At 37.7% G+C, this 19,038-nt stretch overlaps 1 protein-coding gene across 11 annotated transcripts in view; it reads right to left on the reverse strand.

The window, feature by feature from the left end:
• Positions 1 to 19,038, reverse strand: part of UTRN (utrophin) — a 536,298-nt gene that overhangs the window by 286,396 nt on the left and 230,864 nt on the right. For all 11 annotated transcript variants that reach the window (XM_032274352.1, XM_032274350.1, XM_032274353.1 and 8 more), the window contains 2 exons: positions 18,488 to 18,693; positions 15,723 to 15,877 (listed from right to left, as the gene is read on the reverse strand). In XM_032274352.1, coding sequence (XP_032130243.1) covers positions 15,723 to 15,877; positions 18,488 to 18,693 — 361 coding nt within the window. The remainder of the gene's footprint in view (positions 1 to 15,722; positions 15,878 to 18,487; positions 18,694 to 19,038) is intronic.

The raw sequence follows: 19,038 nt of genomic DNA on the forward strand, positions 1-19,038 counted from the left end.
ACATTTATGTAGCCAACAAACATATGAAAACAAGCTCATCATCACTCGTCATTAGAGAAATGCAAATCAAAACCACAATGAGATATCATTTCATGCTAGTGAGAATGGTAATCATTAAAAGTCAGGAAACAACAGATGCTGGAGAGAATGTGGAGAAATAGGAACGCTTTTACACTGTTGGTGGGAGTATAAATTAGTTCAACCATTGTGGAAGACAGAGTGGCAATTCCTCAAGGAGCTAAAACCAGAAATACCACTTGACCCCGCAATCGCATTACTGGGTACCCAAAGGATTATAAATCATTCTACTCTAGAGACACATGCACACGTATGTTTATTGCAGCACTGTTCACAATAGCAAAGACTTGGAATCAACCCAAATGCCATCAATGATAGGCTGGATAAGGAAAATGTGCCACATATACACCATGGAATACTATGAAGCCATAAAGAAGAATGAGTTCAAGTCCTTTGCAGGAACATGGATGAAGCTGGAAACCATCATTCCCAGCAAACTGACACAAGAACAGAAACCCAAACACCGCATGTTCTCACTCTTAAGTGGGAGTTAAACAACGAGAACACATAGACACAGGGAGGGTAACATCACATACCAGGGCCTGTCGGGGATGGAGAGCAAAGGGAGGGAAAGCATTAGGACAAATATCTAATGCATAAGGGGCTTAAAACCTAGATCACGGGTTGATAGGTGCAGCAAACCACCACGGCACATGTATACCTGCACGTTCTGCACATGTATCCCAGAACTTAAAGTAAAAATTTGAAAAACTAAAATAATAAAAATAATTGAATTGATTATAAATAATAGGTCCTACATACCATTTTTCAAGAAGCTCCCAGATATCCCCCACAGAACTTAGTTTGCCAATCAAGGGAAGATATAAGAAATGTAAAGAAGAGATCCAACCCAGGGAGAAGCAAAGGGACTCTCCTGTTAATGGTGAGAAGAGATCACAGAAAAGAGGGTGAGAATCCACACTGGAGCAGGTAAGGGCTGTCTTCAGCATTGCCACCACTCAGTATTCCTGTTTTAACGTGATGAAACTTACAAAGGATACACTCAGACCAAATGTGGAAATCATCCCCAAACAAGAAAGCAAATAAGCCAAAAAAAAAAAAGGCAGAAACAAATGAGTAACACAAAACAGCCATGAGATCCAAGAAATAAAGATTCTAAACTAGGAGCAAAGCAATGCAAATACCCAGCATGATGGCTGTGCAGCAGGCCTAGGAAGCATGTCTCCAGAAGAGATGTCACCAAGGAATGATATTAGAAGTGATAGCCTGCTTAATGTGATTGGCTTTGTGGAAAATTGTACTGTCAGGTCACTAGAAAATGTGGGAGGAATTTGCAGTAGGTGCAAAGAAAACTAGGCATATAAAAATAAGGCAATTATTAATTTTAGATAAACACAGAGAAAACAAAATTATAGTAAACCTCAGTTTTCAGCTGGTAATAATGTTTAGACAGGCATAATAATATCAACACTGTATATTTATTTACCTAAAATACAACGATGAAGCAGGAAAAAGAACAGTAGCATCCCAAAGCAACTTCCTATGTATTTACCAAAATATGATGTCAAAAGACAATGTCTAATACGGAAGAATTGAAAGATAATGGTATACTCATTTTATTTAGAATGTGGAAATGTAAAAATGATATAAGAAGAAGGTAAAGAGAATAGTTGTCTCTCGGAAGGGAAGTGCGGTGAGTCGAGAGAGAAGAACTATATTCTGTTATAAACCTTCAAGTGCCATATGGTTGTTGTTTATTTTGTAATCATAGGTGAATACTTTTTCAATTTTAAAATTTAGAAGTTACCCACTAGAATTTGAGTGGTTGTTGCTGGTGGTGTTTTATCCTTCCCCAAGCCCTTCCCATATTTTCTATTTTTAAAACATCAAGAGAAATATTAAGAATGACCAAATGAAATCTGTGCTAAAAAGCCACTAGGAAACAAAGATTAAAAGAGTATACATATGCAGTTAATCCACTACGAACAAGAGATTCTCTTTTAAGAACATGCACTACATAAAATGTAGTCATTAAAACATTTAATGAAGTCGAACACCTTGATTTCCCATAATCAGAATTCTTTTTCATTACTTAAGAATATTCATATGCACATAATAGGGTATAGGGCAACAGCTAATGTAAAAAGAGATCATTACAGATTAATTCTATTAAATCCTGAGAATGCCCAGACTAGGGAAAAGGACACAAATGTCTAAGAACATTAATGGTAAAGGCAGAGGATTCTCTTCATATGAGAGATATTTAGATACCTAGCAAGCATAAAGGGCCAGGCTAGGAGGGGAGGTAGACAACCTAAGCTCACACTTCAAAGGAAAACTGAGCTAAGAGGACATGAGCACTTGGCCTCAGACAGTACTCCACTGGGCAGAGCAATTCCAGGAGCACACTTCGATGACAAGTGGAACAGTCTCAATCCAGAGGCTAGAGCATCTATTGACAAATTATCTATTGATCATCAGTGGGAAAAGAGATACTATTTTAAAATATTCACTTTCTAGGAAACTTTGATGTCAACTTTGTTGATTGTATAAGCAAAAGAATATGAATTTTGGATGAAGGTAGACAAGGCTCCATTACTCACTAGCCACGAGTGCTTGAGCAAGAACTGTTTTCATCATTCCTAAACTCTGCCTGATACACGGTTTTCCATGATCAGACTCTGGCTCACCCCCCCCAGAAAGCATTTTCCCACTCCATGCTTCATACATTATTTATCTACAAAAATGAACTAATTGTTATTATTATTATTTTGAGACGGAGTTTAGCTCTTGTTGCCCAGGCTGGAGTGCAATGGAGGGATCTCGGCTCACCACAACCTCCACCTCCCATGTTCGAGCAATTCGCCTGCCTCAGCCTCCCAAGTAGCTGGGATTACAGACGTGCACCACCATGCCCTGCTAATTTTTTTTGTATTTTTAGCAGACACAAGGTTTCTCCAGGTTGGTCAAGCTGGTCTCAGACTCCTGACCTCAGGTGATCCACCAGCTTCAGCCTCCCAAAGTGCTGGATTACAGGCGTGAGCCACCACGCCAGGCCAATGAACCAATTATTAATCCTCCAAGAGGTCACTGCCTCTGTCACATCCAGAACTTAACCTTTTACTTTTTGTAACCTTAAATATCCTTCTGCCTCCCTCCTCCAGCCTGCACTAATTTTCCCCATTCCACCTGGTTAACTTCTACTGGCCCTCCAGACCCGGGTGCAAACGCTTTCCAAAACCATGGTGCCTTTCCTAAGGCATCCCACAGTTTCCCCTACCATGGCTGTTGGTGTTTCATTGCTGCTATTATAAATGACCACAGACTGTGTGGCCTAAAGTAACACAAATTTATTATCTTACAGTTTTGAAGGTCAGTGTTCAACACAGGTCTCCACTAGGCTAAAATCAAGTTATCAGCAGGGCTACACCTATTTCTGGAGAGTCTAGGGGTGAATCTGGTTCCTCTTGTTTTCCGGCTTCTAGAGGCTGCCACATTCCTTGACTCGTAGCCATTTCCTTCACCTTCAAATCCAGCAACAGCAGGTGAAGTCCTCACATCACATCTCTCTGACCTGCTCTTCTGCTACCTCCTCCACTTTTAAGGACTACTGGGATGAGATGGGGCTCACCCAGACAATCTAGAATAATCTCTTTGGGGGACACTTTTTTGCCTTCTTCATTGTATCTCTGATTATGACTGTAAGCAATTGTTTTCTTGTCTGTTTGAAGCTGTTGCTCATCAATGCACCTGGTAGGACCAGGACCTACATACAGTAGCAACTCAACAAGTATTAATTGAATAAACTAATACAGCAATAGGAAAAACATCTCCATATTGCAGCAATATTATAAGGAGAAAATGAGATATACACATATAAATGTATCAATACAGAGTGAATACTTAATAAATATTTTCCCTAACCTCATGTATGAATTTGGTGAAATACTAGGAAATTAATTTTGCTTATTGCATGCAAATGTGCAATTTAATGATAGGTGTCCTGGAATTTTTTCGACGCACATATAGCTGGTATCAAATTTTTGTCATAAACTTAACTACTTAAAAAAATGACTATACTAAAAGCCAAACCCTACTTATAGCAGTCCCAATTGTCTTCATATTATTATAATGAATATACATGTTCAAATTTAAAATCATAGTTTATACATGTTAATTTATATTCTGATTTTTGAAATTAATGTAATTTATATAAAATTTCTAATAAACTATAGTTCAGTTGTTTCCTCCACCTCCAGTTTATTTTTCTTATCTTTGAATATTAGCTCCTAAGCTAGAGTATGGTATACTCAATATTACAAGATCTTTTATCCCTTCTCAAGGAATTTCACATGATTTATTATAATATCATAAGTCAATAAAACCACTGAAATTAGAGTCTCAGGAACATGTATTCATACTTTATTACACAGGCTAATAAACTACCATTAATGCCATTTGTACATTGCTCTCAGAAGAAAACAACCTAATTCTATCACCTCCACAATTTACTAGCTGTATGTTTTAGGGTTCTAATCTCCAATTTATTTTTTTCATTCTTAAAATAAGGGGCTTGTACTGGATCAGTAGATGACCCATTTCAAAATCTCCAGAGATCCTTTTAAAACTATATAATCCATCACAGAAATTACAAAACCTACAGGAAGCATTCCTCTACACTCATCTCCATCCCTAGCTTCAAATTCAGCTTCATTAACAATTGCTGCATGTAAATGAAAGGTGACTGACGGGAATAGATGAGCAGTGTGCCGATCCCAAAAAAGGTTGGGAAGCATTAACGTGGAAGATTTCCAAAATCACACCCAGCACTGAAATTGCATTTGTCTATGATTCTTAATGTAGACTTTATATTTGGCAGTTCTGACTGTATTGAGAAAAGTAACAAGATAATACAGGGGAAAGAATACTGTTATAGGAAAAAAAACGATCTTAAGCTTAGGAAGTTGTGGCTAGAAGACAAAGGCAAAGAAAGTTTTAAAAAAATCTTTTGTTAAATCTACAAATCACAAAGAACACTGATAGGCTAAAAATCTAAAGGTAGAACATTTTAAGTTTAGAGGGTTAACATTGGCAGAAATAAATTTTTTTTACTTCAAACAGAAGTGACAGAATATAAAAGTCTTTACTGCAAGATATGACATGGACTAAAAATATAAATAGCTTCCCATAAAAGATTTAAGGACATCCACGGTGACAGATTTATAATAGTTTACATTATAGGGAAGTACATATATTTTTAAATGTAAATGTATAGCTTTTTAAAGACATTTTTGTAATAAAAGCAGCTATGATACTCTATAGCCTATAGACATTTCATAACATAATAAAACATGACCACCCACATAACTCCCTTTTTAAAATGTTATTTTAAAGATGTTAAATAGTACCTGATATTTTAAGCTACAAGATATATTAATTGTACATTTGCTTACAATTGGTCAAAAGGGTATCTGAACATGAGTAGACATGACTCTCTTTTTGAAGAGTTTAATGGAAAAGAGCATCTTAGGAAACCCATCGAAGTGTGTTGCCAAATTTTGGTGAGCTTAAAAGGTGTCCTTTACATTAATATAAGATTTAAATACATTTATCTCTTTTAGAATGAAAAACAGGAGCATCAGTAGTTTGAGTGGCAGGTAGAAAATTTACAGTGAAACAATTCTTTAAGCTTTTCAATGAGTACCTTCACAAGGTAATTTTGTTCTTTTAAATAAACTGGAAAATACATTAAAGCATACTGTCGGAAAAAATGCAGTTGAAACGAAGAGTTATGTAGAGGATAGGTTGTCACCATGACATTTGCAAATTCACTTCGTGGGACTCAAGGAGACCCTGTCCTAAGCTGCCAGGCCCCATTAACACCCCACCACAACTCCTTGCTGCTATCCCATAATCCCTGCCCACAGCCTTGTGAACCCAAAGGAGCATCTCTCCTGGGGCTGCAATTGTCAGGAAATAAATAGTCAAGACCACAGAGCTATTTCCTTGAAAGGATTTCCCTCACCACAACTTATTTCCCCTTTAGCTAAGTCATTACCAGATATCTGGTCTTCATTAGTCAACCAATATTGAACCATAGCTCCAATACCTTTTCCAGTCTGCTCCAACACACTCCCGCAACCCTTCACCATGCCCTACAGTGCTTCTATTCTAGGATCAGCAGACTCCACTGTACTTTTCATCTCCTCAGACCAATCCCTTTTTGTCTTCAGTGAAACCAGTTTCCATAGGACCATTATTTCCTCTGAATATTTGTTTTTCCAGAGTATGGTTCTATCGTCCAGGCTGGGGTGCAGTGGCATGGTCACAGCTCACTGCAACCTCAACCTCCCAGGCTCAATCAAACCTATCACCTCAGCCTCACTAGCAGCTGGGACCACAGGCACATGTCACCACGCCTAGCTAATTTTTGCATTTTTTGTACAGATGAGATTTTGCCATATTGCCCAGGCTGGTCTGGAACTCCTGGACTCAAGTGATCCGCCTGCCTCAGCCTAACAAAGTGCTGAATTACAGACATGAGCCACTGCCTTGGGTCCCCTGGAAACTTTTCATGAAGTTTTTTCCTTTTTCTCTCAGATCCTTCATGCCTCAGTTTGAAGAGTTGGAATAAGGGTCCTCCCTGCTCCCTGCTGCTACCTCCAGGTTATGGTTCACCCATCTTTCAGGCAAAATCCTGCTGTGGAAAGCACAACACATGTATCCACTATGTTCCTACATGGAGCTTCAGGTTCAGGGGCACTGCATATATTTATAAAGGTTGACCACTGCCTCAATGGGAAGTGAAGCTTGAAATCCAACTGAAGCCCTGTTTGCCAAGCCGTAGCCCTAGTGAGGGACTGCACCACGCAGAGAAAGAGACACATTAGACACCATTATGGAGCAGAGGCAATCCTGTTCTCTTCTCATTTCCAAAGATCTTACTCTTTCCTGTTCCATCTTTCTCCCACTTCCATCTGCATTCCTCTTCATTGCCTCATTGAGTAGATGAATGCTATTAAAGAATAGTTCAACAGGGCTACCTTTCTATACATTTAGTAATATAAACCACAAATAAGCACACATTACTGCCTAGCAACACCATAAAGTTCCCCTAGGAAACTCTCCATCCCACTCACAAAGATCTGACCTTACACTCAATCCTCTCTCTCCCAAATTCTCTTCGTCCTACCTCCAACCTCACTGACAATGTGCCTGATGAATCATAAAGTTCAGTTCTTGCATGGAGAATCTTTCATCTTCCACTACTAACGGTCTAGTCACACACATCTAAGCTCATCTTCTCACTGCCTTTTCTGGTCATAATGAAAAATGCATGCCAGTTCTTCCTAAACCCACTTCTCTAAATCTCACTATCTTATCTTCTCAAAGCCTTCCCGTCCTCTTTCTTTAGTCCCCTCTGTGTTTAATCACCAGTCTGTCATCTACTGGGTCATTCTCATAAGCACACAAACATGTTTTACTACATTCCATTTTAAGAGAAAAGTCAATCGACTCTCTTTACCCTACAGCCCCCCCACACTAAGTATTACCCAATCTCTGTCCCCCTTCACACAAACTTCTCTAAAGTTGTTTCCACAAACTATTACTACTTCTTCACCTTCATCTCACTCTCTAGCTTCTAGCCTCATTACTTCCTCCAAACTGCTCTTTCCAAAATCACCAGGAATATCCAAGATGTGGAATTCCCAAAATCGTGTGCTGTGTCATCTTACTTGATTATTCAGCTCAATTCAACCCAGTAGATCATTCTTTCTTAGAAATAATCTTCTCTCTCCATTTCCTCTGAGAGATATTCTCCTCCCTCCACTTCTGAACATGACAAATCTGGAGTTTATTTTCCACTTCACTGGACATTTTTTGAGTCCCTTCTGCTCATTCCTCCATTTTTGCTCAATCACCAAACCTGAGGCTTTATGGACTCAGGCATGCCCTTCTCTTCTCCATCTTCACTCCCTCCCTGGTGATCTCATCCAGTCCCACATGTTCAACCTCCAGTGTGAATTCTGAGAACTCCCAATTCATATCTGAAGTCCAGAACATTTGCATTCCAGATTTACATACATAATTGGCTATTTAACCTATATACTTAGATATCTAACAGATGTCTCAAACTTGTCAAAACCCAACTTGCAATTTTTGTTCTCCCAAACTCCCACATACTTTCCCAATTTGGTGAATGGTGCCACCACTCATCCTTTTATAAAATGCCATCTTTGATTGTTTCCAAGCCCTTAAGGCATATATCTAATCCACAAAAATGTGTCTTCTATTTCCAAAGCATATCACAAAAGTACCATCTTCTGTCCATCATTACTGGCGTACAATAGCCACGGGGACGGCCATGTCCCAGCTGGAACACAGCCATCACTTCCTTCCTGGTTTTCCCAATTATTCTGCTATATCCACTAGCAACCTATTCTCCACATCAGAGCCAGAGAGATTAAATTTTAGTATACACACATTAGACAGTGTCACTCCCTTCCGTAACAATTCCAATAACTTTCTATTATACTTTTAATATCCAAACTCCTTCCCATGTGATATGGTTAGGCTTTGTATCCCCACCCAAACCTCATCTTGAATTATCACCCCCATATCCCCATGTGTCAAGGGAGAGACCAGGTGGACATAATTGGATCATGGGGTGGTTTCTTCCACATTGTTCTCATGATAATGAGTGAGTTTTCCACAAGATCTGATAGTTTATAAGGGGCTCCTCCCCCTTTATTTGGCAATTCTCTCCCTGTCGCCTTATGAAGAAGGTGCCTTGCTTCCCCTTCACCTTCCACCATGATTGTAAGTTTCCTGAGGTCTCCCCAGCCATGATGACCTGTAAGTCAATTAAACCTCTTTCCTTATCCAGTCTTGGGCAGCATGAAAACAGACTAATACACCATGTCTTACAAAGTTCAGCATGATCTGGCCTCTGCCTTCCCCTCCTACCACATCTCGAGCTCTAACCATCTTATTCATTATATTTCAATCACATTCTGTGCTCTTTCCCATCTCATGACTTTTATATTTGCTGTTCACGCTGTAATTTTCTTCAGATGGTTCCTTCTTAACATTCAGAACCAGCTCAAATGCCAACAAGTTATGCTTTCTAAATTTTTGTTAGTTAAATCCCTCTCTTACATAGCACCTCTTTAATTTCTCTTGCCTCCAGAACAATCTCCTATAATTACGTGTTATTTTCTTATTTACCACTTACATACATGGCGAGGCTCCCTCTATGCAATCAATGTAAGCTTCCTAGGAGCAGGAACAAGGTGTATTTATGGTTGAATCCTTAGGGCTGGTCACACAGCTTGACAAATAGAAAGCTAAATAAATACTTGCTTAACTAGTTGATCAATTAATGGAAAAAGGAACAAATGAAAACAAAACAAAGACTGTGGGCATTGTTTCTGCGGGCATTGGCTCTTTGTTTGATATGGAGCTAAATTTGCTGAGAAAATATCTGTTATGCTTGAGTTTGATATTTATAAAATGAAAGCATTAGCATTCATAGGCATTCACCACAAAGACATTGTTGGTGATTTTTTTTTCTAAAAAAGAGCAATAAAATGATACTTGAAATATTAAAAAACATAACAGAAGAGGAAAATATAGAAGACTATAATTTTTATGCTTCTCTTTTTGGCCAGTTTTATTCCAAGCTTGGAAGGGAAAACTGAAAATCAAATGCTAGCAAAGAAAATAAATAAAACAAGTTGAAAAATAAAGGTGATTTTCAGGGAAAGAAGTAAGCTTCCGAGAAGATAAATCAAATTGACTGACCCAAATCTCCAAACCTCATACTGGTGGACTTGCTAGAAGGATAAGACTATCTCTACTCTTCACCTAAGCCCATTGATTTGGGAATGACAGCTGCTACAGCATTCATTTTAGAAGCTTGAAGGCTGAGTCTGGCTGATATCAGGCCTTAAGAAACAATCCCAATATGTGTATGTTTTACTGATCACTGTTAAAAGGAATTGACCAAATTGAACAAAGAATAAATGCTGAAAAAAAGCTTCATTTTTAGTAATCTACAGGGACAATAAACATCATTACTGAAAAAGTAATAACAGATAGAACTTTCCAAATATACAACAAAATTAATTGGAAAATCAATCAAAATTAAATTTTCGGAAACTAATCTGTTTTCAGAATAGTCACAAATTCAGTCCGTAGTGTACGTGATATTTAAATAAACTTTTGAAAACGATATACATTCCACATGTCTCGCTGGCCATTATTAATGAGTTAATAAACATTAATGAGAAAGATAATACCACGTCAAAAGAAGAAAATAAAATTTCCTTACGGGATATATCTGTACTTGTGCTTCTTACATTAAATAACTGTGTCTTATGAACAGACACTTCCCAAAAGAGGACATCTATGCAACAAACATATGAAAAAAAAGCTCAACACCACTGAGCATTAGAGAAATGCAAATCAAAACCACAATGAGATACCATCTCACGCCAGTCAGAATGACAATTATTTAAAAATCTGGAAACAACAGATGCTGGTGAGGCTGTGGATAAATAGGAATGCTTTTATGCTGTTGGTGGGAATGTAAATTAATTCAGCCATTGTGGATGACAGTATGACGATTCCTCAAGGACCTAACAACAGAATTACCATTCAACCCACCAATCTCATTACTGGGTATATACCCACAGGAATATAAATCATTCTATTATAAAGATACATGTACATGTATGTTCACTGCAGCACTCTTCACAACAGCAAAAACATGGAATCAACCCAAATACATATCAATGATGGACTGGATAAAGAAAATGTGGTATATATATATACCATGGAATACCCTGCAACCATAAAAAGGAATGAGATCATGTCCTTTGCAGGGACATGGATGGAACTGGAACCTATTGTCCTCAGCAAACTAACACAGGAACAGAAAACCAAACACTGCATGTTCTCACTTATAAGTGGGAGCTGAACAATGAGAACACATGGGCACAGGGAGGGGAACAACAAACACTGGGGCCTGTAGGCAGGGGCCAGGAGGAGGGCGAGCATCAGGATATATAGCTATGCACGCTGGGTTTATTACCCAGGTAATGGGTTGACAGATGCAGCAAACCACCCCGGCACACATTTACCTATGTAACAAACTTGCATGTTCTGCACATGTGTCCTGGAACTTAAATAAAATAAAAATTATCTTATAAAAATAAATAATTATGTCTTTTTAAATTCTGTACCTTTTCTTCCCAGGATGGTTATTTTTTGCTTTGCATAAAACACTTAAATGCAAGGTAAATTCAGCAACTGTGATAATTCTGCAAACCAAGGAAACTGCATTTTCAAGAAATTTCGTCTTAATAAAGATTTAGAATATCTATTCTGCACTCAGAAAAGCATACAATGAAGTATTTTATCATTAATTAAAGTAGAGTTCAAAATGACTGTAGACAGACAACTGATAATGACTCAACCTTCTGCTAATTTAACCACAGAAAGTACTGTGCATTTGACTAAAGGCAGTGGATTTATTAGAAAGACATTATATGAAAGAGCAGATGACGACAGTTTGGGCTACTTTTCATTGAGCGTAAACCACCTACCAAGAACTTTTATACATAACTTTTGATCTTACAACAATCATATATATTAGACACGTTCTCCACTTTAGAATCAAGGAAATGGAGACCCAGCGAGTTAACTTGCTACAGGCTCACACAGAAGGTAAGTACGTAAGTTGGGCTTTTAACCAAGGATTGCCCAATACCATACACACTGTGCTTTCTGTTCTGCCTGTACAAACCTAGAAATACCTTAACAGAGGCAAGGTAAAACGACTTCATGGGATAAGGACAAGGAGAAAAAGACAGAGTAATTAGTGATTTCTAAGAAATTGTTTATAGCACACAGTTATACTGTCCCATTTGCTTTATAATACTTCAGCACATACAGGTATATACATATGCCTGTATATACATGCATGTGGAATCAAACACATCTATACATAGTTATACATGTGTATATACATGCATCGTGTGTGTGTGTGTGTATACATACACACACCAAATGTTATTTTAGTCCTAGAATGCCAAAATATATACAGGTAAAATAGCCTTTCAGACCCAAATCAGGCATCCACACTAACTGTACTATAAAAACCTTTCAACAATCACTATCTCAACTGGCACTAGAACATTTGTTAATTAGCATTAAGAGATGGAAGGAAAAAAAAGTTGTAAGTAAAAAAATAGTAGTGGTCAGAATATATAGATTAGTTAGAAACATCAGAAACAGCCTGCTGTTCAAAGAATCCAAAAAAATCAGGGCTCAGCTGTGTTTCAAATTAAGATTTCTTTGTACATTAGAAAACTAATATGAAAGTAACTATATTAACTACAACCTCTGAGCAGGGTCTGGGGAAGCAATCAAACACATTAATATTTCTGCTGCAAGGAACAAGGCTATTCATACTAACCAGAATAAATAAAGACTTTAATAAACAGCCCCATGGTAATTCAAAGCTTTCTGTTATCTGAGCTGTTTTTAGATTTTGGCATTGCAGATAAGAGATTGTGGACCTAAAATTGCGAATAGCCATATTATTTAGGCTAACTGCAATTCATACAAAACATTTCCTTTGAAAGCTGATATTAAACTTCACACATTATGCTGCACTAACAGTATTCCATGTGCAAGTCTAACAACCCTTCACCCCTCAAAATTTGGCTGACAATGACATATAGACAAAATAGGTTAGAAGACAAGAGGGCAGCAATGGTAAAAATGCCTCTCAGCAGCCATTAGAGGGGTGTGATGGCCACGTGCTGGGGTGCATTACATTATTCATAAAAAAAGGCCCCCATATCTTTCATCTGATCTGGCTTCTAAACTCAACACAGATAAGAATCAGTAAACGGAATTACAGATTGAATTGAGAGGTGGTACACAAAGCAGGCACCAAGAATGTCAGCAACGGCTGACAGTCTGATTCAAAGAAGAAAAATGGAACTGTTTTTAGAGACGGTAAGAGCCTGGCTTGCCAGTCAAGTTTGAATTCCAGTCCCAGGACTGCCATTATAAGCTGTGTGATCTTGAGTCATTCCTTAACTTCTCTGTACTTCAGTTTATTCATCAACACAGGGCTAATAAAAATGACGCCTCTCTCCTGTGGTTGTGGTGAAGAGTAAATGAAAGGATGTGTGCGAAGAGCTTAGTACAGTGCCTGATAATGAATCAGTACTCAAAATTTACATGCACAAAACAAATCCCGAAATCTCACAAAGTATAGCCGCCTGAATGAATTTACTGCCAATTCTTCAGAACTCAGACCATGAAGAGCATTACCATTTAGTATAGAGAAATATCATCCTGACTGTGCTCCATGACTTTGCACGTCATTTAACTTCTCTGAGCCTGAGAACATTAGATTAGACCATGTATTCTCAACAGAAGTAATAAATGGTTATTTCTTTTCAGAAGGAGGGTGAAAAAAATGTACTCTTTTTATGTATAAAGTATAACCATACAGTACACAGTGTATCATGGTATTAAAATTTCATGGGGGAGATGGGTCTACAAAGGCTCCTTAGGGAAGTGATAATGTAAAAAGAGGTTGAGAAATACTGGTTCAGAAGAACTGTAAATCCGTTCAAGTTCCTTAATTCTATCTTCGCAACAGTAATACCAAGAATTCAAAAAAAAAAGTTAAATACACTTTCACAAACTTTAAGAAGGCAAAGAAAGATTAACGCATTCTACAAAGAAGTTCATTTAAAACAGTTAAAGATTGTAAATATTTACAATTTTTTTTCACTGTGTTTAAAAGGGAAAACTCTCTTTATATACAGAAGCCCTAGTTGTCATTCATGAAGGTAACCCATGAGCCAATTTTGTTCTGTTTTCCCTTCTTTATAGGTAACACTATATCTAAATCATGTCTAAATATTAATATAATTACTTATTTCCCCTCCCAAAATGCAGAGAGAAAACAGAACAAGGACAAACACTTGTAACTGCAAAGGAACTGGAACAGCATGGTTGCCTTAGCTATGATAAATGGAAAATCACCTTGCAATATAACTCATTTTTAATTGCCTCTTCCATCTAATCCAACTACTGCTGTAGGCTGTCTTAAAATATTTACAAAGTAAAAGCAAAAAAGAAAGAATTGGAGGTGCTAAACAAAGCAGGCCACACATTCCTAAGGGATCAATTTTCCTGGTATTGTTTACAGCAAAAACAAAGTCCTAATTCTCATACATGGTACTCTGGAAACACAAAGATAAAGTATATTTAAGGACCGTATCTCTCAAGGTTGAAGTTCTTCTTAATTCACCTTCTTCCCCACCTTAGTTATGATATCCTTACTATATCCAAATAATCTATTACAATAAAAGAGAAAAGTTTGATTTTCTGCTTTTGTGTCAGTTTGCTGAGAATGATGGTTTCCAGGTTCATCCATGTCCCTACAAAGGACACGAACTCATCATTTTTGATGGCTGCATAATATTCCATGGTGTATATGTACCACATTTTCCCTGTCCAGTCTATCATCCATGGGCATTTGGGTTGGTTCCAGGTCTTTGCTATTGTAAGCAGTGCTGCAATAAACATTCATGTGCATGTGTCCTTACAGTAGAACGATTTATGACCACCTGCGAAGTTTTGTATTTGCTAACCCAATCTTATCTTCTCCACTATCCTAGGTATATCTAACAACACATTCAACTTCACATTCTGCCCCATAATTCTCTTCTTTGAGTTTTCAGAGCTTTCGAGATTCTAACTAAAAATAACATTTTGGAAATGTACAAAACTTCTCCCTGTCAAAATGTTATTAAATGTTTGGCCATACTTTATTAACAGGAATATAAAGGTCTCTAATACCCCATTTTATTCATGGCAAAACAGACGTGTTTTGATACGAAATTAGTTTTCAGACAGCTGCATTTTAATAGAAAAAGATGTGTGCAATTTCACTTAGACACAGGCATTCCCAGTACTATATGCAGGAAGTAAACATCTTTTTCTACTAATGATGGAATATAAATATGCAATCTTAAAGAGATGCTAATCATTGTTTATAGTTTCTCAGATTCTAGGTGTTCGAGTGACAGAAAATTCTCTTGTAAGCACATAATCTATTTTGGGCTGTTCCAAATACTCTGACTAGACAAAGTAATGGGAGAAAAGATAGTAAATTAACTGAAATCCTAAATGCACATAGATTATTTCAGGTGTCTAGTGTTGGATCCTTGTGTGTCTGGTCTTCAACTTAGGATGCCGCAACCAAATAGCACACTATTACAATTGCCTTTAGGGATACTCTTACCCTGACGCATCTGTAAACACCTGCCCTCCTCACCATCAGAGTACTGCAAAGTGTATTCTAGGTAATACTGAGAGGGTAAGACAATCAGAACACGTAATCATTGGCAAGGTTTAGGCTTATTAAAAAAAAAAAAACTCCATTGTAAAAATCCAAATACATATGATATAAACATATATTCTGTACAAAGTATGATAATGCTAACTCAGCATGTCACAGTATAAAAAAAAACATAATAATAAAATGTACTTGCAGCAGCCACATGTTTGGCAGGTTTTCATAAGAAAGCCAAAGCAATCAAATTCTCAACCTGACGATATACATTCACCTGCCAGGGCTTCAGACTCACCTTTGTTTGAGATTGATCCACGATGTCTTTAAGTACTCTGTGGTTTCTTTCACATTCCTTGTGTCATCACTCCCATAGTCCTCCAGCAGTTTCTGCAGGACATTATCGAACGCCATGATGACACCATCGCCAGGACCCAGTTCTTGAAGCAGTATCTGAGGTGCAAGTGCAGGTCTATTTGTTAGACTTGGTCACTCAGTAATTAGTATAATCAAAACAATAGTACGTCCAGCAGATTTGGACATGTTTCAGATACAGATATCAAAAGATGAATGACTGGGGACAAACTCTTTCTTATATGTAAGCTTAAACCAAAATTAGTAGAAATACAAAGAAACATGTTAAGAGAGCGGTCAGGTACACAGACAATAATATTACAAGATTATTATCTTTTTCTTTTTGCGATATTTTCCTTCCTCCAACCATTTGCATTTTTCATTCCTTCTGCTGTACTTCTGATCCTTACAGGGATATGCATTATAAAGGAGAGAGAGAGTTCTTGCATACATGCCTGGGAGAAACGTGAATGATCAACAACATGGACGTCTTTTTGTTTTGCCCCTGGATCCCAGGGTGTGTTTACAAAGATAAACGTAATCTTGAATGGATCAAACTGCCAACCAAGGTTTACCAAGAGTTTGCCTAAATACCCAAACTGATGCGGAATTTGTGCACTGGCCCTTGTTCTTTGACACAGGTTTTCAGCCTCCGAGAGTCTCTAGATCAAGGCTGTCGCCATGAAATCTAAATGACAACTGGAACTTTTAATATAATGCTTTCTGTAGCAGTTGGGAAATTCAAATCACCCTAAAGTTTCAGAAGAAAAGAACCACGCTGCTGATTAGAAAAGAACGTTATCCTATGATGACTGAAACACTGACATCACTTTTAATTGCATTTCTCTAGTTAAGGGGCAGGAGCTTCACTATTACTTGAGAGTCACTTGGTGGAAACCATCAGCAGGTATCTCTAACACAGAGAATGATCCAGAAACGCATATTAACTAGCCATTTGCTTTTAAAATTGTAACCAAGGAAAGTCTGCATTTGTGGAGAATAAAAACAAACTCCTACATTTTCAATTGTTTTCTACATATAGTCTCTTAAATTTTTTACAAACATACACTTGTCTTAGGCTAGCTGAGGGCAAATAACTGTTATACCAAACTATAACCTCACAACCAAAATCTCCAATTCAAGGATATTTTATAATTACAGAGAGAATATTAAAAGCACTTTTAAAAATACTACAGTTGTTCAATATTATCAACTCTATAACCGAACTGATGACAGAAAAAGATACTTGCTATTATGAAATTGATAAAAGAGTTTGGGTAAAAAGATATTAAAAGTAACTAATTTTTACTTAGTAAAAGATATCAAAAGTAACTACATCTGATTTGTACACTACAGTAGCCCTCAAATGAAAGTCTCAGAATATTTTATTAATAAAAATAAACTTCAGGATAAATAAGTATGTAAGTAATATGGTTTGGATTTGTGTCCCCAGCCAAGCCTCATGTCCAATTGGAGGGGTCTGGTGGGAGGTGATATTCCCCCTTGCTGTTCCTGTGATAGTGAATGAGTTCTCACGAGATCAGATGGTTTAAAAGTTTGTGACACTTGGAGGTTGAGGCGAGCAGATTACTTGAGCTCAGGAGTTGGAGATCAGCCTGGGCAACATGGTAGAAGCCTGTCTCTACAAAAAATACAAAATTTAGCTGGGTATGGTGGTGCATGCCTGTCATCCCAGCTACTTGGGAGGTTGAGGCAAGAATCACTTGAACCCAAGAGGTGGGGGTTGCAATGAGCCGAGACTGCTCTACTGAACTCCAGCCTGAGTGACAAAGCAAGACAATGTCTCCAATCAATCAATCAATCAATAAAAATCAATCACTTCCCCCTTTGCTCTATCCCTCTCTGTCTTGCTGCCTAGTGAAGAAGGCACCAGCTTCCCCTTTGCCTTCTGCCATGATTTTAAGTTTCCTGACACCTCTCAGTCATGCTTCCTGTTAAGTCTGCAGAACTGTAAGTCAATTAAATCTCTTTTCTTCATCAATTACCCAGTCTCAGGTAGTTATTTATAGCAACATGAGAACAGACTAATACAGTACAGAAGGGAGCAAAAGAGGTTCCTGGAATCTTGAAAATGTTCTCTTTCTAGATGCTGATTTGTGGGTGTGTTTCACTTGCAGAAAGTCAGTGAGCTATAAATCTAGGAGACATGTACATTTTCACTTGTTATGCCTCCAGAAATTTTTCAAAAAAAATCTTCCAGATCAAATTCTTCATATAAATTTCAATATACTCTAAGAACTTAGGAAAACACCATGACAGGGTCCTATTGTTAAGAATTACAGTGAACAGGTCCTGGCGTGGTGGCTCACGCCTGTAATCTCAGCAATTTGGTAGGCCAAGGCAGGCAGATCACCTGAGATCGGGAGTTTGAGACCAGCCTGGCCAACATGGAGAAAACCCTGTTCTCTACTAAAAATACAAAATTAGCCGGGCATAGTGGCACATGTCTGTAATCCCAGCTACTTGGGAGGCTGAGACAGGATAATCGCTTGAACCTGAGAGGCGGAGGTTGCAGTGAGGCAAGGTTGCACCATTGCCCTCCAGCCTGAGTAACAAGAGTGAAACTGTCAAAGAAGAAGGAGAAGAAGGAGGAGGAGGAGGAGGAGGAGAATTATTACAGTGAACAATAGAAAAAAAACAGTATATCCAACAAAATAATACTGCCATAAAATATCTGATGAGTCTTACTTGGTTATCAGAAATTTGTTTGGTGAGTGGATCCCGTCGGGCTTGCTGAAGAATATAAAGTCGAGCTTCATATTTTCTCATCAGTTCCTCAGTCTCCTCCCTATGGTCATCCCACTGAAGACTGTCAATAATCATGTCCTCAAGCTGCTGCTGTCTTAGCTCAACACCATGCTGGGTGCCATCCCACTGGTTCTTGACCTTTTCCACTGAGGGTAGCATTAAAAAAAAAAAAAAAAATCTCAACACGTAACTCTCAGGAGAAAGAAAAAATGCCAGATCAATTGTATCATAAATAAGTCTATAAACAGAAAACAGAAAGAAGGCCAAGCTGATTAACACATTTTAAAGGAATTTTAATACACATCTGCCATCCTATAAAATTGATATATTTCTGAAGCCATGCTTGATTTTAAAAAAAGAAAACTTGAACTCTATTTTCAGTGCTCCAAAACAACTTGCAATAAAATAACTACTATTATAAACTGATATGGCCACAAAATTATGAAGAAAATAATTTTTGATTTAATTTTGTATTTCTAGACCTGGTTTGA

Source organism: Sapajus apella, unplaced genomic scaffold (assembly GCF_009761245.1).
Source record: "Sapajus apella isolate SASKATOON/1434 unplaced genomic scaffold, GSC_monkey_1.0 scaffold6, whole genome shotgun sequence".
Classification (NCBI taxonomy): domain Eukaryota; kingdom Metazoa; phylum Chordata; class Mammalia; order Primates; family Cebidae; genus Sapajus; species Sapajus apella.